This window comes from Mastigoproctus giganteus, chromosome 2 (genome assembly GCF_048544385.1).
Source record: "Mastigoproctus giganteus isolate SK-2022 chromosome 2, ASM4854438v1, whole genome shotgun sequence".
Taxonomy (NCBI): Eukaryota; Metazoa; Arthropoda; class Arachnida; order Uropygi; family Thelyphonidae; genus Mastigoproctus; species Mastigoproctus giganteus.
In genome coordinates this window covers 257,146,464-257,169,225 of record NC_143576.1, presented here as the reverse complement: position 1 = coordinate 257,169,225, position 22,762 = coordinate 257,146,464, and the positions used below count along the sequence as shown (strand labels likewise).

At 34.4% G+C, this 22,762-nt stretch overlaps 1 protein-coding gene across 10 annotated transcripts in view; it reads right to left on the bottom strand.

Moving 5' to 3' along the window:
* Positions 1–22,762, bottom strand: part of LOC150090406 (uncharacterized) — a 390,346-nt gene that overhangs the window by 70,960 nt on the left and 296,624 nt on the right. For 9 of the 10 annotated variants that reach the window (XM_090389862.1, XM_090389864.1, XM_090389859.1 and 6 more), the window contains 2 exons: positions 16,113–16,235; positions 10,845–10,967 (listed from right to left, as the gene is read on the bottom strand). In XM_090389862.1, coding sequence (XP_090245988.1) covers positions 10,845–10,967; positions 16,113–16,235 — 246 coding nt within the window. The remainder of the gene's footprint in view (positions 1–10,844; positions 10,968–16,112; positions 16,236–22,762) is intronic. The other variant, XM_090389865.1, reaches the window with a different exon arrangement.

The following is a 22,762-nucleotide window of genomic DNA, read 5'->3' as shown; positions in this document are numbered from 1 at the left end:
AAATTGGGAGGAAGAGACATAACACAAAAACTGGCAAGGCTCTTCACAAAGTGCATTAGAAAAGGAGTGACACCTAAGCAGTGGAATAATGCAATCATAGTTTTGCTGCATAAGAAAGGAGATAAATCAGAAATTGGAAATTATAGACCAATTAGCTTGTTATCCCATATCTACAAGTTGTTCACAAGGGTCATTACTAACAGATTAGAAAGAATACTTGATGAGAATCAACCGAAAGAGCAGGCTGGCTTCAGGACAGGATTCTCAACTATGGATCACCTTCATGTAATATCACAACTAATGGAGAAAGCAAATGAATAAAAAACACCATTATGCCTGGCATTTGTGGATTATGAAAAGGCATTTGACTCCATACAGCATAAGGCAATGTTTCGGGCACTGGAAAGACAAGGCATTGATACCCCATATATTATGATTTTGAAGAAAATATATGAGAGTGCTACCTCCTTTATTAGACTAGACAAAGACAGTAGGAAATTTAAAATTGAGAAAGGAGTTCGACAAGGAGACAGAATATCTCCGAAGCTGTTTACTGCTGCCCTTGAGGAAGCTTTCAGAAGATTAGACTGGTCGCAGAAAGGAGTCAATGTGAACGGAGAGTACCTAAACCATTTTGGTTCGTCTTTGGTTCATCACGAGAAGTGTTTCTTGACTAATTTTTTCTTCTTTGGATTTCTTTTTCCCCATAGGTTTCTTGTGCTTTATCACTTTCAGAAAGTTGTAATATTCTTCATCGATATCTTGGTCCTGAGCAGTCTGGAGAAGCTCAAACTTGTTCTTAAGTTGCAGTACATACTGCTCTTTCTCCTCTTCTGTTATCTCAAAGACTTTCGTATTATTTACTCGAGTCAGTTTTTTCCTCTCCTTTCCTACATCTATATCAAGTGTGCATCTTACCTTATTCGGGACAGTAACATCATTCACAATATATCGTCTGTTAGTGAGGATGAAGTCGATTTCATTAGTTGTTAATCCATTTAGACTCTTCCATGTCCACTTTCTGTTCACCCTTTTCTTGAAAAAAAAAGTGTTCATTACTGACAGTCCTTGAGATTCTGCAAATTCACAAGTCTTTCACCTTTTTCATCAATTCTAAAATTTACGATTCTTCCACTTTCTGCACTGTTTTGTCTTTTTCCAACATTAGCATTGAAGTTCCCCATAATAATAGTGTAGTGGATTTTATGCTCATCTAGAAGACTCTCAATTTCGGTGAACATTTCTTCAACCTCTTCTTCATCATCATCATGGCTCGATGATGGTGCATAAATCATTATAACCTTTAGCTTGTACCTCTTAGAAATCTTGAGTATTAGTCTTGACACCCCTGGTGATGTACTTTTGAATTCCAAAATGTTGTTTTTTATATCTTTATGGACAAGAAACCCAACTCCACCTTCATTCCTTTCACTGTTTCCATTGGTGTACAGCAGATTTCCACTTGATAAACTTATAAGTGATTCATTTCTTCTTCTTGTTTCAGCCAAACCGATGATATTCCAATTCACACTTTCTAATACCTTTTCCAGCTTTCTAATACCTTTTCTTGACTAATTTTTTCTTCTTTGGATTTCTTTTTCCCCATAGGTTTCTTGTGCTTTATCACTTTCAGAAAGTTGTAATATTCTTCATCGATATCTTGGTCCTGAGCAGTCTGGAGAAGCTCAAACTTGTTCTTAAGTTGCAGTACATACTGCTCTTTCTCCTCTTCTGTTATCTCAAAGACTTTCGTATTATTTACTCGAGTCAGTTTTTTCCTCTCCTTTCCTACATCTATATCAAGTGTGCATCTTACCTTATTCGGGACAGTAACATCATTCACAATATATCGTCTGTTAGTGAGGATGAAGTCGATTTCATTAGTTGTTAATCCATTTAGACTCTTCCATGTCCACTTTCTGTTCACCCTTTTCTTGAAAAAAAAAGTGTTCATTACTGACAGTCCTTGAGATTCTGCAAATTCACAAGTCTTTCACCTTTTTCATCAATTCTAAAATTTACGATTCTTCCACTTTCTGCACTGTTTTGTCTTTTTCCAACATTAGCATTGAAGTTCCCCATAATAATAGTGTAGTGGATTTTATGCTCATCTAGAAGACTCTCAATTTCGGTGAACATTTCTTCAACCTCTTCTTCATCATCATCATGGCTCGATGATGGTGCATAAATCATTATAACCTTTAGCTTGTACCTCTTAGAAATCTTGAGTATTAGTCTTGACACCCCTGGTGATGTACTTTTGAATTCCAAAATGTTGTTTTTTATATCTTTATGGACAAGAAACCCAACTCCACCTTCATTCCTTTCACTGTTTCCATTGGTGTACAGCAGATTTCCACTTGATAAACTTATAAGTGATTCATTTCTTCTTCTTGTTTCAGCCAAACCGATGATATTCCAATTCACACTTTCTAATACCTTTTCCAGCTCTAATATCCTGTCTTCACCGATAAGCGATCTTACGTTGTAACAGGCCAAGTTCAGTTTACGTGCATGGCAGCCTGGTCGTACCCAAAGATTCTTTGCACCCTCTGCTTCAACTCTGATCCTCTTGCTGCCATAAGAGGGGGAGTGAAAGCCGGTGGGGACTGAGGGCCATTTGTTTCGTTGTGCAGTCACGACGAAACAAATCTTTTCCTCTTCACGCTGACCAGTCGTCTTGAAGAGAACCACTCAACACGTTCATTGCCACCTAAGTGACGTAACAGGGCTTACCATCGAGGTATGCATGAGTGGATTTTAGGAAGGCAGGCCAACTGAAGTTCTCCTAAATCTTCTGTAATAGAAAGATATTGGATCCATCAGTGTTTTAGACTGAGTGTTTGATAACACACAGAATACCTGTTCCCCTCTAAGCCCCAGGAAATAATAATTCAAGAATAACTTATGCACTAAGCTGTGTGGAGTTGAAGGATGTAAATGAGGAAAGGGAAACAGATGTTCTGATACAATCAAACATGAAGTCTAGCATATAGTGTAAGCAGGTGGCCAAGAAGGGAAGGTGCATAGTGTCTTAGCAATGATTTGCTTTACCTCTATATCTAGGGAAAAGGAAGTTTTATTTCTCTTTATAAAAGTCAATAGTAAAGCTAGATTTGGAATACTGAATCTGAATAGTGTGCAGATTTAGAGGCATTATTTAAAAAAAGACACTGAGCTTCTTGAAAGAATCCAAACGCGGTGACTTGTCTGGTGAGAACAGCAAAGGAATGTTCATATGAGGAGAAATTACAAAGATGTAGGTTACAGAACTTGAAAACAAGGCACTTCAGGGGAGGGGGATCTGACTGAGATGCATAGGGTGCTTAGCTTTTCCCAGTATAAATTATTGGGAAAGACTGACTAGACCTCAGAAAGTTTATGTTTGGTTGGCATGTTGTTGACCACTGAAACAAAATTTTTCTTAATCAGTTATGCTTAATCAGCTGAAAAATCTTTTAATCAGTTATGCACAGTTAGTAAGGATTCTGGACTAAAGATGAATATGGCTAAAACAAAAGTAATGATGAACAAGTATGCCACAGAAAGGGAAATAATGATTGAAGGAGCAGTAATTGAAAAGGTGGAGTCATATACTTATCTGGGACAAGTTATTAGCTGTAATAATGATAAATGGCTGGAAGTCAAGAGATGAATAAATTTTGGATGGATAGCATTCAAGGAAATATAGTCACATACTGAGAAGCAATATCCCAATTTGTCTGAAACGTAAAATAATGAACCAATGTATACTCCCCACCATGACTTATGGAAGTGAAACTTGGGCACTCACCAAAAGAATGGAAGAGAAGCTGAGAACTACACAGCGAAGAATGGAATGAATTATATTGGGAATCAGACTGTTAGATAAGAAGAGAAACACGTGGATTAGGAAGCAAAATCAAGTAAAGGACATTCTTATCAAAACTAAAGAACTAAAATAGTCTTGGCCACATAGCTTGAAAACATGACAGATGGACTAAGAAAATAACAGAATGGCCCAAGAGGAACTAGAAGAAAACCTGGAAGACAACAACAGAGATGGACAGATGAAATTCATGAGTTTGTGGGTAGTAAATGGATGGCCATTGCACAAAACAGAAGGAACTAGAAAGTTGCTGGAGAGGCCTTCATCCTGCAGTGGATTGAAAATGATATCCTATTTGATCGCTTCCTATTGGTATGATTGTCACATATAGGGTGAGTTTGCATTTAATTATTTATATTTAGTCAGCCATATTCCTACATTTAGCTTTATCACCTTGGATGTATTTATCTTCATTCCAAATATATTATATATTATAATTACCATTCCTTAACTCTCAGCTGTTTTCTAGTTTCTACCTTTATTTTTATGTCTAGGGCCATCGCTAGAACAGACGGGAATCACACCCCTGGATAACCTAAGTAACTACAGCCACTCCCGACTTACATAAGGGTTGCGTTCCGTGGAACTCTCGAGCATCGTTGCCAGAATTGACATCTTCAGCTGATAAGTACGCTGCTGCGAAGTTTGAGGGCTGTGGAGATTTAGAAGGGGTTGGTGGCTCAACTTACGAAAAACATCTTAATGGATGACTGGATGGTGGCTTTTTTCTTTTCATCATAGATTTCTTTGTAGCAAGCAAACACATCACTCACCCCTCAACTTTTAAGAATCGTTTGCTTTCAGGATTCATCTTCTCAAACCTCACCATTGCCATCTCTCTGGTGATGACGTGTCTCGGCTCCTCATTTGGTTCATCTTCATCAGCATTTTCTTCTTTCACTATCAGTGCCTGCAAGTCAATAAGTTCTTCGTTAGATAATTCCGTTTCGTCTTCCTCTATTAACTCCCCCACGTCTTTGGCATCAACCTCCAACTGAAGTAGCTCTGCAACCTTATCTGTAACCTCCTCATATGACTCGTCTTTTTCAAATCCTTCGAAGCCTTTTACGTGCCATGGGCATATTTTCTTCCAATCGTCATTTAAACAACTTTTAGTAATTTCCGCCAGGGCCTTATTAATGTTTAAGATGGCAAGGTAAGATTTCCAAGTCTCTTAACATAAAATTTTTCTCGTCTACTGCAGACAATGCCTGAGCAAATGTTGTGCATGGTTGGTATGCTTTTAAATTCGAAATAAAACCCTGATCCATAGGTTGGATGTATGAAGTCGTGTTTGGCAGTAGAAATATGATTATCAAGTTTGAATTGAAATCATCTAGATACGTAGGTATCCAGAAGCATTATCTAACAGAAGCAAAATCTTGAAAGGAATGTCGCTGTCTTTATAATATTTTTCAACCCCAGGAATGAAGCAGTATTTAAACCAATCATCAAAGAGAGATATTATTATCCATGCTCTCTGTTTCGATCGGAAATCCACAGGTAGGGTGGCTTTATTGATGCCCTTAAATGCACGAGGATTTCCAGAATGGTACACAAGCAGTGGTTTTAATCTGTAATCTCCCGCTGCATTAGGCTCAAGCAAGATCGTGGCCCTATCTTTTGAAGCCTTGAAACCTGGCATTGTCTTTTCCACTTTGGCAATGTAGGTTCAATCTGGCATTTTTTTCTATTACAGAGCAGTCTCGTCAATGTTAAAAATTTGCTGGTTTGAATAGGTGCAACAATAGCCTTTGTTTTTAGTGTGCACTTATTTATACATTATTACTTTTTGAAATTATGGTACTACTTGGGAGTATCAGGTTTGTAGTGACTCCAACCAACCTGCTAGTTATACATAAATCTAGCCTTGGTATGAATAGTCTTATATATAAATATATAACACAGATACGTATAAAAACAACAAAATTAATGTAAATTTAAAGAATATTAGAGACTTCTAGAGAAAATTAGCAAAAGTTAGTGATAATTAACATTCTCCCTCGTGGCCATACATCTGCTACTTCCTCAGGGGCTTTGAGCAGACATATAGCCACACTAGAGGAATGTATTATACATACCAATTTCTATAATCTCTATACCAGTTTTTCTAGGTTAACTTTAGGTAATTACATGGTGAATAATTGGAATAATGAAATTAATTTTTTTGAATATATGTACTTAATTTTAAATAAACAGGGTGGTTTACGTATATGACAGCAAGTAAATTGTGATAGGAGATTCAAAGCCATACGGGTATGTATCAGATTAAAATATTGTATTTCACCTCCATATCCTGTGGTGGTCAGTCTGAGACTGTTCAATTTTCCTGCCTTCTTTAGGTTTTATGTGTGTAGTACCATTTATTGCGCAGACGTACCAGGTTTTATCCGTGGCATGATAGTTTACCTTGCCGTAGGCAAAATCTAATGTTCTGCATTCCTGAGAGTGAACTGGATGTTAAATTATAATTTAAAGCTTGGGAAAATTGTAGGAAGCAGATACAATATGATATTAATTTTTATATTTATGTTTAATGCATTAAATTAAGCTAAAAATGAGAAATAATAGAAATAAATGGAAATAAATTGACATGATAGATATTAAAATTAAACTAAAAATGAGAAATAATAGAAATAAATTGAAGGCCGCATATTTGCTTCCCCCTTTTTCTAATACTACAGATAAGTTTGGAAATGCAGTGCCTGATACATGGTCAGGAGTATGTATCACATTTTCATCTACTATATTCAGATTTTGCATATTTGCCATCCCCTGATTCAACCTCTTGCTAAAATTGCCCTTCGATATCTGAATATAGTGTTATTTAATTATTTATTTCTTTGTTATTTATTATTTTTCATTTTTTTTTGCTTCCTCAGTCCCAGTTCATTTTTGTACTAGGTTTTTCAAATTCTTTCACCTGTTTAACCACTACTTCACTTCACTTCCACTTCTCTTAGTTCAGGCACCTTGTGTACTTTTCATTTCCATTTCCACAGACACTTTATCTATTTTACAAACCACACATTTATATTCTTTTGCTGCGCGTTTTGGAGCATTAGACATACAATAACTTTTGTTATTTTCCTTTTTCTGCTTATTTTGCTTCTTAACAGTTGTATATTACTACTATATATAATATTTTTTTTTATTTTTAGAATAAGAGAAATTTACCTCAATATGATACGTAGAACACTTCTGTATGCTATTCTCCATAAATTAAAACAAATACAGTAAACCCCCGCGAATAGCGGGGGTTACGTTCCTGAGAAATGTCGCGAATACCGAAAACGCGAATACTGAGTTATGGCTCCCATAGAAATAAAGGGGTTCCGTTCCAAAGTATGAAATATATAAGAAAAACTAGTCTAAAATTTTGTCTATGTATGTATTATATGTACCTTCATAATGACTATGTACATAGACAGTACATAGTGAAATGCAAGCATATGGCATCGAAATGAAAATAAGAAACAATTTAATATTAAATGTAATATTTATTAGAAATTTCAAACAAATCTTTCAAACCAGCGCCTTTGCTAGCAAAAAAAACTTATCCCGCCAGTGCTATCACCAGTTTCGCTAAAGTGTTGATAAAGGAGTTTTGCCTTTTCACGAATGATGAGTGAACTTAACGGAATTTTATTTTGAGTTCGGTCTTCTATCCACAGATTTAAAGCCTTTTCCATTTTTTCAAATTTACCATCGCGAGTTACAGAGAAAATTTTTGAAGCAATTAGCGCGTTTTCACGGACCCTACGGCGGATTTTTTCTTCTGAATTTTTCGGTTTTTTAGATTTTCTTCCTCATTGATTTTATAATATTTTGCCACTGAGGAGACACTTTCACCATTAGAAATTTTATCTAATAACTCAATTTTATTCGCTAATGTCATCACCTTCTTTGATATTTTTTCACATTTCTCTTTTTATTCGTAGCCATATTTTTGTAGGAGTTAGAAAGAATTTGTCCACAATAAAGTCACTTTCTTTCGTTAACACAATCGAAAAAGTCTGTTTACACTGCAAAACGGTAGATTTATCATTTTTGTAAGCATATCAATTTATAAATTTATAAATTGATTCAATTTATAAGCACAGAAATTAAAAGCAAACGACGAAACCTTCCATGACAAGCGTAGACATACTGAACAAGGATTAACGAGAAACATCCACGCTCGCGATTTTGTCACTCCTCTCCCCCCACCCACTGAGTGCTGTTTTAACCGGGAAAGATAATTTTAGCCATGCTCATGTTTTTTTATGGCGGAAAATATTCACGGCGCTTTAAAATTCACATTTTTTTAGGTTTCATTTTATATTAAATCAGCGATCGCGAATACAGATACCGCGAATAGCAGGGGTTTACTGTATAACATTAACGAAAAATGATTACAGTAAAACAATTAAAAAATTAATTAAATTTTTAAAAAAGTTCAACGCAAATTTTTAAAAGCAATTTTCCTTCCTGAAGCTGGCAGCTTTTTTACCGTATGTCGTGATCACAGCATAAGGTAGAAAAGATCTGTCAGCTTCCGGAAGGAAAATCGTTTTTAAAAATTTATGAACTTTTTTTAAAAAAATTTTAATTGTTTTGTAATTGTGTTCAACTGATTTTTAATTGTTTTGTAATTATTTATTTTTTACTGTAATCAGTTTGCGTTAATGTTATATTCATTTTAATTTCTGGAGAGTAGCATATGAAAGTATTGTACGTATCATTTTCAGGTAAATTTCTCTTATTCTTCTACAAATATTGAAATCAACATAGAACATATTGAGCATCACAGCTCTCGTTTATACTATCATATTTTTTATACATATATATATATATATATATATATAATTATTATATATATAATTATTATTATAATAAATATATATGTACAATTATATATATATATATATATATAATTTTTTTTTTGCCATGACATCATTTGGCTTTATTAATATTAAATTGGGTCCAATGGTAATCGAAAGAGAGGTTGACAGTCACATTAAGGAAAAATAAGAAGAGCATGTAGAAATGATATATGAAAGGAAATATCTGAAGCAATGGAAATGTAAGGATAAGGGAAAATGGCCAAAGCATTTTATAAGAACTGTTTTGTAAATACAGAAGGAAAAGAATGTAATTATGTAGGGATCTCAGAAAAAAATAGTCTGATATCACGTGCAACAAAAATTAAGGATAATGAACAGATGAGTGAGGGAAAGAATGGAGGAAATGAGAGGGGAGGAACCATATGGGTTCTGGAAAGAGAGAGAAGAAAAATGAGGGATGTGATAGGAATAATGAGAATTTTATTGGAAACAAATATATAGATTAATAACAATGTATGTTTGTTTTCGGAATTTGGAAAAATCTGAGGAAGATACTGAAAGATATGGAAACGGGAAAGACAGCCTTTTGTCATTCCCATTACCATATCCTTCAAACTGCAAAGGGTAATGGTGAGAACAGATGTGGGTAATTTAGAGAAAATAGAAATAGGTAGATGTATTGAAATAAGGGTGTCATTTCTCCCCAATATGTATAAAGTAGTAACAGTGAGGAGGGGAAGGGTAATGGAGACGGAAGGAAAGACAGTGAAAGGGATAGGAATAAAGAGAGGAGGCAAAATTATGCAAGCAGTGTGATTTGCGATGATATGGATGGTACTTTTATCTGACACACACAAGAGTTACACATTTTGCTGGAAAGACTTAAGGTATGTTGTGGAATTTTCTCCATAAATCACTTTTCAGTTTGTGTTTTTTTTTTTTTTTTTTAGTTTAATCCTTAGCGGCTTTTGCTACTCTAAGTGTACCTTATAATCGAAGAAAGGATGCCATGTGCTGTTGTTTCAAAAATTTACTTTGTAGCTAATGTAATGCACTTGACAAATAGTAGCCATTTTCCCCTCCAGAGGTGGCATTTGTAATTAGTGTTCCCCTGCTATACTCTTTCATTGCAGCTCTAGCTAAAGGGAGAAACTGGATGTCTACAGAAATTATTCTCTGACGAGTCCTATTGTGTACAAAAATTATTCTGCAACTGAATATATTGAAGCACATGTACAGCCAATTTTTTGCTAATTTCCCTTCTTGGAAATACAGTAGTGGGACATATAGGGGATCTAGGTATATACAATATTCACTATTTCCAGTTTCCAATATGAAATTGCTAGTTATTTGAATGCGCTTTTTTTAATAATTCATTTCAGGAAACATGCACATACCTGCAGTATATCTGAAACTGCAGTATGAAGAGGCGCATTATACCAAGATTGCACTATAGTTTTTTTTTTTTTTTTTTTTTTTTTTAATAGTACTATACATGGAGCCCAGCTAACATGTACATTCCCCTTTACAACCTCTGCAGGTTAACTAGACAAAAATTCTAACTAAATTGCATTCAAACTACAAATTATCAGTACATAAAGCTTCAATCATTAAATGGTAAAAACAAAACTCTTCATTAACATTCTTAATGTTTGCTTATTGAAGTTTTCATAATTCCCAAACAAACAATGTATACATTCCTATCATAAACATTATTTCACACCTCACCATCAGATTTTTGGACCTACTTAGAATAGTCATAAAAAGCATTGTTACAGCATCTAGTTTTCATGATTTAATATAATGAAACGATGCTAACACTCTACACTTTTCTCAAAGGGAACATTAATATTTAAATTTTTACTACTTCACCAAACCATATATTTTAACACGGCATGTCTCAAATAAACTAGCTTTTGCTATCAAATTCAGTTATTCACAACAAGACAAAGTCGAATGAAATCTGGAAGAAAAAAAGTGAACTTTTTAAATGTAAAAAATCTAGAAATTTACCAAGAAATGTCAGCAAATATGCAATTACTAATTTTTTTATATACTTTCTTTTTAACACATTTTTAAAAATCCACACTTTTAGGATTTTTATAAAAACACTGTTTACGTGAAATTAATAACGTCATTTAAATATATACCTGGCTGGCTCTGCTTTCCGTTTTGGAGGTGGCACTTTCCCAGTTGGCCTGGAAGGTGATGTCGGCTTTCTACGATCAAGAGAAGAATTGCGATTGTGAGGCACTCTTGCAGGAGATATTCTGCTGAAATCAGAATATAAATCAATGTGGCATATATCTCAGATAACTGATTAAAGAGGGTAATTGTGATTACCTATAATTTAACAAATGCATTTGTCCCAACAGAGTTGTTAAAAAAAAAACATTAAATAACAAGTGAAATTTTACACCTTTGCACAGTGTTTCTCAACCTGTGTGCTGCAAGTATGCTTCAAGTGTGCAGTGGAAAATGCAAATTAAAAAATAAATAAATCAAAGTTTCATAATAAAAATTAATTCAAACAAAAAATTCGTTTATTTAGGCTGTGCTGAAGTATTAGCATTAGTAGAGGCATATGATGCAAGAAAGCAAGCTTATGCAGCATCAGCCAAAAAAAAAACAAAAAAAACTTCCACTTCACCCCTCCGTTCGTTCAAAATACCTGTCCAACTGAGCCTTAAATTTATTTAGGCTATCAACTTCCGCAACAAGGGATGGAAGTCTGTTCCACCAACCAACTACCTGCTGGCTAAAGGCAAATTTCCACACATCTATCCTACATCTGTCTTTCCTCAATTTGAATTTATGTCCTCTCAGGTGATTATTCTGAGCAAGAGACAGAACCCCATCAGCATTGAGAATGCTCAAACCATTCAAGGCTTTATACACCTCTATCAGATCACCTCGCCGATGCCTAGTCTCCAGACTCTGTAATTTGCAAAACTTAAGCCTTTCTTCGTAAGAGCAACCCTTTGTTCCATTCACTAATCTTGTTGCCCTTCTCTGTACTCGTTCCAGCAGCTCTACATCCTTCTTGAAATGAGGCCTGACCATTGCCTTATACAATGGAATAATCACCTCTTTATCTCTGCTAGAAAAATTCCTGTATATCATTGATAAGACACCATGAGCTACTCTTGCAGCCTGTCTGCACTGCTCAGAGAACTTCATATCTGCATGCACAATTACCCCCTAAACTTGTATACTAAAATTGATTTAATAAGAGAAACAGAGCTGTTAAAGACAAAAGCTGTGCATTATTTTGAATCCTTGATACCAAAAAATATTTATGGGTAAGAGACCCATTTGCAACAAGAAATCTTCCAAATGTTAGAACTTAATCTGCAAGAAGAAGAAGAATTGGCTGAGATCTTTAGTGACCAGTCGCTGGAAATTCATTTTAATACCACTAATATTAGCAAATTTTGGATCAAAATTCAAAATGAATTTTCATGGAATTTAGAGTTTCATGGAATTTCAGAAGCAATTAGAATTTTATTGCCATTTTCACTTTCTACTTGTGTGAAACAGGGTTTTCTGCTTTAAATGAGAGAGACTAAAATACTAGACTAAATCCCTGTATTAAATAACTGTGTGCGTCCCATCAAACTCAACCGTCTCACTGATTAAAATGTTATGATTGTATTTATATAATTATGTTAATTTTTTGCATACAGTAGACTCTCGATTTCCCGGTTAATCCAAAAATACAGAAGTCCCCAACATACATAGGAATACGTTCCAGGACTTTTTACTTCGTCAAGTTTTACGTAACTCGGGAATGACTAGTAACATATTGCTACTATATTATTATTGACAAATCTGAATTCAGCGCGATACTTGTTAATGTTTGACCATTTCATACATTCTTATTATTTTAATTTTCTGATCCAAATCGATCGCTTTCCTTTTCTTGATAGATTTAATAGTACTGCTGTCACTTATTCTCTTGGTAGGCACCAAAACGGCCAAAATGAAATTTTCTGTAAAGAACTTCACAGAGTTAAGGTAAAAACTCACTATTATCACCCCTTGCTAGCTCACATTTTACTAAAGCACATTTCTGGAGGTAACTGCCATAAAACAATTTGCACTTTCCAGGTTACTGGGTTTTTCTGTTCTGTTCGTGCATTTAATTATAAACGGGTAGTAAACTCGTCTTATTGCATTTGTGAAAATACCGATAGCTAGAATTCTGTGGGTTTTTACGTTATTATGGTGAAATGTGTGTCCCCCTTCACTGAAATCTTCAGTCATACAAAAAAAAAAAAAAACAAAAAAACATAAATAAATTGTAAGAATCTTCTCTTCTTTCCTATTTTTTTGCTTGTTACTCCGATCTCACTTCTGCAATTTGTGTGTGCCATGATCATCGTTATTGATTGCTTATTATTATTTTTTTGTTGTTTTAAATTTTACAATCCTTATAAAAAAATCCTTATAACAGTAAGTGCTTACTGTATCGAAAAATGCGATAGATAAAAAAACTTACCACGTACTACTCGCATGTCCAATATGATGCTTCCCTTTATTTTTTGCGATGTCGATTTTAAATCTAATCGCTTCCTTTTATTTTTTATGATGTTGCATATGGTTTGGTCATCAACATTATATTTCATTAAAGATTTAATGGATGCACCATTTTCAAAACTTTTGAATAATTTCAAGTTTTTGCTTAACTGAAAGTGGAACTCTTTTGCGTTTACCCATCATTTTCACGATTTCTAAACAAAAAAAAAAAAAAAAAAAATATATATATATATATATATATATATATATATATATTTATTTTTTGTATAGTTTAAGAACAATTATTAAGATATATTTCATATCGGATAAGCTGGTAGTTACTTAACCATATAATAGCCATAACTGGTCCACGAGGTAAAACCTAGTAAAGGATAATCATTAGTCAAAGCAAAAGTAAAAATAAAACAATTAATCAACATAATAATAATAATATATATCAAGTCAATTATAGGTAATAGGACACATTGAAAGGGACTTTATCAAGGGCTAACCCTCTCAATATGTCCCCTGCAATTAACCCAGTTATCAGTTTCTGATATCAACTGCCTGTTTAACATAGTCAAAAGGTAATTCATGCGATAAATGGATCAGTATAGTTAAAGTTAGACAATAATTTTGTTGTTAACAGGCTGGATGACTTTAGCCCGACCGATAGCTAAGACAGCAAAATCATATATTAAGGAAGAAGAGAAATAAATGAGAACCAATCAATGTCATATTAATAAGTACAAAAGGAGCATAAGCTAAAAAAGGAGAACGGATATGAGGTTTAAGAATAGCGATATAGGGATTGAGGTACTATCGCTATTCTTAAACCTCTTATCCATTCTCGTTTTTTTAGCTTATGCTCCTTTTGTACTTATTAATATGACATTAATTGAAGATTATTGGTTCTCATTTATTTCTCTTCTTCCTTAATATATGCTTTTGCTGTCTTATCTATCGGTTGGGCTAAATTCATCCAGCCTGTTAACAACAAAATTATTGTCTAACTTTAACTATACTGATCCATTTATCGCATGAATTACCTTTTGACTATGTTAAACAGGCAGATGATATCAGAAACTGATAGCTGGGTTAATTGTAGGGGACATATTGAGAGGGTTAGCCCTTGATAAAGTCCCTTTCAATGTGTCCTATTACCTATAATTGACTTGATATATATTATTATTATCATGTTGATTAATTGTTTTATTTTTACTTTTGCTTTGACTAATGATTATCCTTTACTAGGTTTTACCTCGTGGACCAGTTATGGCTATATCTTAGACGGGTTAAGTAACTACCAGCTTATCCGATATGAAATATATCTTACTAATTGTTCTTAAGCTATACAAAAATAAATAATAAGACTGATGTAATGTTCTATCTAGTTATATATAGATGGCATTAATTAGTTCTTGTTTAATTAACTTTACATAAGTTATTTATTAATTTTCTATGCTTTATATATACACACACATACACACAGTATATATTTACTATAAAAAAAAAAAAAAAAAAATTTTGACATCCCTGACATAAATAACGAAACAAAATGTCTTTTTGCAGTGCGACCGAACACAATCGACGCGACGCACTAGAACAAACTAAACATTTGGTGTTTTTTGTTTTTTTTTTGAGCAGCGTGTGTGAAGACAGCGGGAGTTGCAAGACAATAGGCACATTAATCTCCCAATGACGACTTATAACGCCGCTTCTTGTCGCTTATTTACGACTTGCAAAACATCTGTTTATACCTATTCTAGTTATTACATGAAGTTTATGATTTTTGGTTGATTTTTTTTTTTTTTTTTTTAATTGGGAGTCTTGAAGTGTCCTGGTTAATCCGATAACGGTAAATCAAAAGTCTGCTGCATTTTCTTTTAAATTTCATGTAATTCATGTATGTTCAAAAAATAGATATTAAAGCATTTAAAACAAATAATAAGTGTATTATTAAATACACCCAACAGAAATAACTTCCCGTTTGTGAATATGAGTATAGTAGTGATTATAATGTATAGTGTGCCGCAGCAACAAAAAAGGTTGAGAAACACTGCCTTATGATATAGAGGAAAGAAGTGATGTCATTTTTATCCCTATTATTACCTCATATCAAGTACCTGATATGAGGTACTAAAAAACAAACAATTGAAGCCTTATACACCTCAATTAGATCACCTCGCAGGTGCCTGCCTAGTCTCCAGAAGCTGCAATTTGTCAAACTTAAGCCTTCATGGTCGTTATCCTGCTGGAAGCCTATTTACAGATGGATACACTGTGACCAATGGACCATGTCATGCCAGCCATAGTGCAATGGTTCACACAGCCAGTCATGAGTGAGGTAGCTTGTATGCTGCCATAAAAAATACAAACCCCACTGAATTGTGTCACTAAAAATCCAGCTATCCATTATATAATTCAATATGTATGCAGTCACAATGAATATATAAACCCTTCTAGACTTGGCCATTTAAAGAATAAAAGGTAATTTATTTATTTTAATCTGAACCTGCAACAGGTTTTTCTTATACAGTCCGACAGAATCTCTGATTACGAAACTATTTTCTTGTGTTGCCCATTGACATGGGAAAAAAAAAAAAATTATTGCTGCTGAACCTTCCCAAACATATACTTCAAAGACAACACTGTTTTACAGCTAGAAATTAGTTTGTAACCACTCCTACATACAGGACTTTGTCAGTGAGCACATACTTATACTAATGGGCTTTTACCAGGGACTTTTAGAATTATTTAGTTATTCTGGATCAACCAAAAGCATTAACAATTGAAACTGATTATCAATCACAAGATCACTTCAAAGCAGCTGTCACGATAACATGAGCTCCACATGTCTTTCTACTAACTAATAAGATCGTAAAATAAATACTACTCACATTGGAGATGGTGGATACCTTCTCCTCGGAACAATTTTATTAGTTGTACTTTTCAGTGGTGATGCTGGGGATCGCGAACGAGACTTAAATCGAGATCGTGACCTAGACCTTGTATGTGAACGGCTAAAAGTTAAAAAAGATTTACAATAAATAACAGTTATTAAAGCAGCCACTATGAATCAAATTTTTAAGGAACTTATAAGAAAAGAGTTCAGAAATTTTGCATATTAAACAATGGCAACTGAAACAAAGATGCAATATAAACATTAACAGCACACTGCAAATTTACCATACTTGCAACCTGCATGCGATACATGCAATTAAAAAAAAAAAAAAAAAAAAAAAAAAAATATATATATATATATAATTTTTTTTTTTTTTTTTTTTTTTTACTCTGGTACAACCACTAAACAGGAATTAACTTCATTGCTATTGTGGTTAATACAGTGATATTCAGTTAGCAATGGACAACTAACACGAAATAAAAATACCACTAACACAAAGAATACAAATCTGAATAGGAAATGTATGTGTCTGTGTGCACATATGCTACACCATACCATGGCCCCAATAACTGGAAATAGAAAAGAGATGTGCTTAACTACACTTCATTTTGGCATTATGTTACTGAACACAATGTAACTGTGATATCCAGCAAATTAAAAGTGAATGTTTCATGCCCAAACCTGTCAAGAACTCAACACCACAGACTGAGTTTCATGTACAAAAATCAGTGTGATTCACACTGATTATTTTAATACTGCAACAAAGAATCAGTCCTCAGTGTGTTTAGTTTTTGTGTAAAGAATGATCCACACAATGTTAGAGCAAAGCTTCTCCAAATAGAGTAACTTTTGTCTCCCCCCCACATAATATTTATCATAATGGAAGGCTGAATTAAACATTTCCATGGGCCTGGAAGTCACTTTCTATGCTCATGGCCTTATCAATTGTATAAATTATAACAGCTAATAAGGCAAAGAGCATAAAAATTACTAGAAACCATCTCACTAGAATGTAGAATACATTAAAATTCTGTCACTCACTAACCCAGCTCTGAGAGCAATAAAATCCAAGATGACATATAAAATTTTACTATTCTAATAAAATATACCATAAACAATAAAATCACAATTTAAATTACTATTTACAGATAAAAACATTATGTACAAGGATGTTCGATAAAGAGTTACCAAAATTTTTCACAAACAACCGTACTGCTCGCTATTTCTAACTGAGCTGCAGAATTTAAGAATAAAGCAAGCTGCATCACATAACCGTGCAGTTGACGGGTGCACATGGCGTGACTTTGGCAGGTGGTAAGTTCATGCCTGTTCAGTTTCAGCTAGATAACAATGGATGTGACATGCGAGCAACAGTATGCTTCTCTCAGATTTTGTTTCCATCTCAAGAAAACATCAGCCAATGCATATGAAGTGCTAAAAGAAACTTATGGCGAATCTATGCTTCAATATAGCATAGCTCGCAGGTGATTTAGAATGTTTAAAGATGAATGCAATTCAATCAAAAAAAAAAATCTGCAGTCACTGCTGTCACCACAGAAAAGCAACTGACAGAGATGTGCAAAATATCAGTAGGAAGTTTTTTGTTTGTTTGTTTTTTTATATTTTTTTAAGGAGCATTAGCAACTAAGGCCATATTGCTCCGGGAATATGCGGTGGTCATTCCTTGACGTTTCTGCATCCTCCGTATTTGGTGGTGATGGGCTCGAACCCCAGTCTAATCAAGAAGCATGTGCTACACACTGCTGCTCCTTCCCACCTGGCTACAGAGGCGCCCCTCAGTAATAAGTATGCATGGTATTCTCCATGACCTTTTGCATATGTCATGTGTATGTGCAAGCTGGGTTCTAAGACTAACCCACATCTCAGTAACAGCAAGTTTGCAAGGAGGTTTTTGTCAGAAGCTGCAACAGATGGTTACTGAGGATGGTGAGGCTCTGCACAAGAGGATAACAGCGGATGAGTCATGGCTTCATCATCACAAACAATGAAAAAAACAAAAGTTGACTTCTGCAGGAAAGGTTATGGTCATCAATTTTTTTTGACATTTAAGGAATGGTTTACCAGCATGTTGTGTCACGTCATATGTTACAGGACCTCCCCCCTACAGAACTGCATGCAGGGTGGTTGATGCATTGCTTTTGTTTGTTTGTTTTAGAGTTCTATGGCGCATTAGGTTGATGCATTGCCAACAATGCATCAACCACCCATATATGCATTACCCATACTGTCATCAAGTACTTAGTTAGCATATCAATGACTGGAAATGATTTCCTTGCACCTTACAAGGAAATCATTTCCAGTCATCAGAAGTTGTGAAGACAATGGAGGCAATCCTCAATTCTATCAAAAAAAAATGGCTTCTGCAATGATTTTTTTTAAGAATGGCACAAACATTGGAATAAGTGCATTTCATCAAATAGGGGACCACTTTGAAAAGGACCATCAAAATATGGATGATTAATAAAGGTATGTTGTGGGGGAGGTGAATTATGATCATTCTTTACTGAACAGCCCTCGCACATTTCAATTGTAATATGAATTAGAATTCACAACGGATAAATAAAAGTATAATAAGCAAAATTTTAGGTTTTAATTGTCAATAATACATTTACAGGGTATACAGTACAATGGACCCCCCCCCGCTTAATGATATTAATCCATTCCAGAAAAACCATTGTAATGTGAACCCTATAATACATTGTTTTTTAGTAATTCGTTCCAAGACCTCAGGTCGAAATATTCACTATAAAACTAAACTATTTATCTCTCTAAAAGTTGATTTTTATAATGGAAATTGTACCTATTTATTTAAAAAATTGATTAAAACTAATATATTGATTAAAGCACAGCACACAAAAAAAAAAAAAAAAAAAAAAGCCACTTCAACCAAAGGATGCAAAAACAAAACATGCAGCCAACACATTTACAAACGCTGCTGTTCACCAAGAAGAAGGACCATGTGGTCTGGTTGGAGACAATCGTAAGCCCATCCCATCATAAAGTGAAATAAGTAGGTTAACATGATCATGGGTTAAGAAATCAGCCTTTAATTTCAAAAAAACCAATTCAAATCATTAAAATGCACTACACTTTCATTGTTATCGTATGTTCGGTTATAAGAATCAATTTTGAACGCCTTTTTGATATTTTTCTAAAGCACATTTCTGGAGATCACTACCAATAAAACAATAAAAACCATTTCCAGTTTCTGGTTTATTGGGCTTTTCTGTTAGTGCAATCTATTATAAATAGGTAGTAAACGCGATCTTACTGCATTTGGAATAATACCAATAGCTGGAATTCTGTGGGTTTTTATGTTATTATGGTGAAATGTGTTTCCTCTCCCTCTTCAATCGTATAAAAAACATGAACAAAATTTTCAGAATCTTTTCTTCATTTCTACTTTTTAAGCTTCGTAAACTTGTTACTCTCTATCTCACTTGCGCGTATCGTGTTAGTTGCAATTTGTGTGTGCCGTGTTCTTTGTTATTCATTACTTATCTTTTTTACTGGTTTAAATTTTACAACCCCCCCCCCCCACACACACACACAAAAAATGTCAGTGAACAGAAATATCAACTAGTTTACATATTGCAGCATTATTGAGCTATGTACGTAAGCATAAATTTATTTCTATTTTGCTAACCTGTGGAAAATATTCTTCCAATTTCACGTATAATTGAATTTTGTTAATTGGTAATGTAATAAAGTGTAAATTTGTGATCTTTAATTTTATAGCCTGTGGATAATATTCCTCCTATTTTTGCTTATTAGAATCGCTGTTTAATAGAATTAAAATTCAATTTGCAATCACAATGACCGGCACTTACCACATATGTATTTTATTATGAAGCGTCCACTGTAAAGTGATTTGATCATACAGTGAACCAATCATAAAGCGGGGGTTCACTGTACAGGCAACCCCCCATATAACACGGTACTTCTGAAACACTGTTTCGTTCTAACACGATTGATAAATTGCGGCAATCCTCACACAACACAGTACTTATATAACACGGTTGGAGAATTTCGGCAAACCTTGCATAACAAGGTATTTTTTAGCATTTGTGCGGAGAAAACTATACTATTATTATGTTAAAGGAAATTTTTCCATTCTTATTTTTTATGAATTCCGGCTGTCAACTTGCTAGTCGTTATGCAAAAAAAAAAAAAAAAAAATATATATATATATATATATATATATACATACTATCATTGAATTATATTAAATAAAGTTAAATTATAATGAAATAAATAAATAATTAATTAAGCATTCAATACTACTGTTTGCCATACTACTGGCTTATGTTTTATTTTATTTAATTTAACATATTGGTAGGAAATCCCCTTATTTTATTTTGTTCAGAAATCCCCATGTTAAGTTCTGTGCTACTGAACTTGTGCTTGTTTGAGACCACAAAAAAGAAACAAAAAACTTGTGACTTCAAAGAATTACTAAACTTTGTTCTTAAGAACCGTATTGGAATAATTACTTTGTTGCGAATTAAAATTCAGCCCTAAATTATGCCTAAGGAACTTAGTCATAATTTGAGTAACTGACGATTTATTAAAAGAATGGTTTCTAAATTGTTTTGTGCCAGCTGTGGAAAACTATTTAAAGCAGAAAAATCTAGCAAAAGTGTTATTACTATTGGATAACAACACCAGGCCATCCAAAAGATTTAATTCATCGAAAATGTTGAAGTACTGTTCCTACCACCTAATACAACTTCTTTAATTCAGCCATTAGACCAAGGCATTATATCTACTGTTAAAACTCATTATATCAGAAAATTTACAATGGATTTTGGAAAAAAATTGATTCCGAATCTATTCAAGTGATTGAGGCATAGAAACATTTCTCAATTGTGGACTGTATCGGAATCATAACTTGATCGCTCAAAGAAATAAAACTATCAACATTAAAACTGTGTTGGAAAAATGTATGGCCAGAGTCAGTTCATTCAAGAAATATGGTCAAACCGGAAGAAAACAGAATTGGTGAGATAGTAGAACTTGCTAATTTGGTAGGAGAGGAAGGTTTTGATGATATGACTCCTGAAGATGTTCAAGAATTACTGGTAAAAAAGGGGGGGGCTGGCAAAGCAGATTTGGTGGAAATGGCATCGGAGGTAAACCAAATCAATTCAGAGGATGATAGCGCAGATTAAAATTCTGAAGTTCCAAATTTTACAGTAAAAAGTATAAACGGAAAGCATAAACTTAGCCAAGCAATTAGAATTTTCTGAATGCAGATCCTTTGACTGAGAGGAAGACAAATTTCAAAAGGGAGCTTCAAAAATGCTTAGCTCCATACCATGCAATTTACAAAGATCTCTCAAGCAAAAGCAAATAAACCCAGATTACTGATATTTTAAAGAGAGCAGAAGTTACCGATATTTTAGATGCTGCAGAAGAAAGTTCAGGTGAAGATATTCTGGAACAGAGAAAACATTCTCATTTGATTGTGCTTAGCAGCAGTGAATAGGCAGAAAATTTACAAATGCTATTAGTGAAGTTCCCCAGGGTTCGGTGTTGGGCCCCTTGTTGTTTTGTATATTTATCAATGATATTGATGAAGGTATATATATCAGGTTTAATGTCCAAGTTTGCAGATGATACAAAGGTTGGCAGGGTTGTTAACGACGGTAAAGACAGTATGCTACTCCAGCTTTATCTAGATAAGTTGGGAAAATGGACTGAGAAGTGGCAACTGAAGTTTAACATTGATAAATGCATGCAAAATACTGCATATGGGTAGCAATAACTGAAGAGAAACGTACCAACTGTGTGGTACTATACTCAGGGAAGTGGAGAATGAAAAAGACCTGGGGGTAATTGTGCAGTCAAATATGAAGTTTGCTGAGCAGTGTAGACAGGTGCCAGGGCAGGTCATGGAGTCTTGTCAATGATATATAGGAATTTTGCTAGCAGGGGCAGGGAGATGATTATCCCATTATACAAGGCAATGGTCAGGCCACACCTAGAGTACTATGTACAGGTCTGGAAACCTCATTTTAGGAAGGATGTAGAGTTGCTAGAATGAGTACAAAGAAGGGCAACAAGATTGGTGAGGAGAACAAAGGGGTGCTCTTACCAATAAAGGCTTAAGTTCTGCAAATTGCAGCACCTGGACAGTAGGCACCTGCGAGGTGATCTGATTGAGGTGTATAAGGTACTGAATGGGTTGAGCAAGCTGAATGCTGATGGGATTCCTCCTCTTGTTCAGACTAAGAACCTGAGAGGGCACTGTTACAAATTAAGGAAAGATAGTTGTAGAATAGATGTGGGGAAATTTGCCTTTAGCCAGCAGGTAGCTGATTGGTGGAACAGACTTCCATCTTTTGTTGTGGAAGCTAATAGCCTAAATAAATTTAAGGCTGAGATGGACAGGCATTTGCCTGTCCGTTAAACATTAGTATAGATGCAAGAAAGCGTGCTTTCTTGCATCTATACTAATGCTAATGCTAGCAGTTTTCCGACCCACCTAACACTGCCTCGATAGCATCAGCAAATATTCTTGCACCCATTTTATTTAAATGTATCCCAACCCTGTAGAAGCAGTCTCTCCTGTTAACAAGCACAGACCACGCTGATAAAAATATTACCCCATGAGCCTTGCAC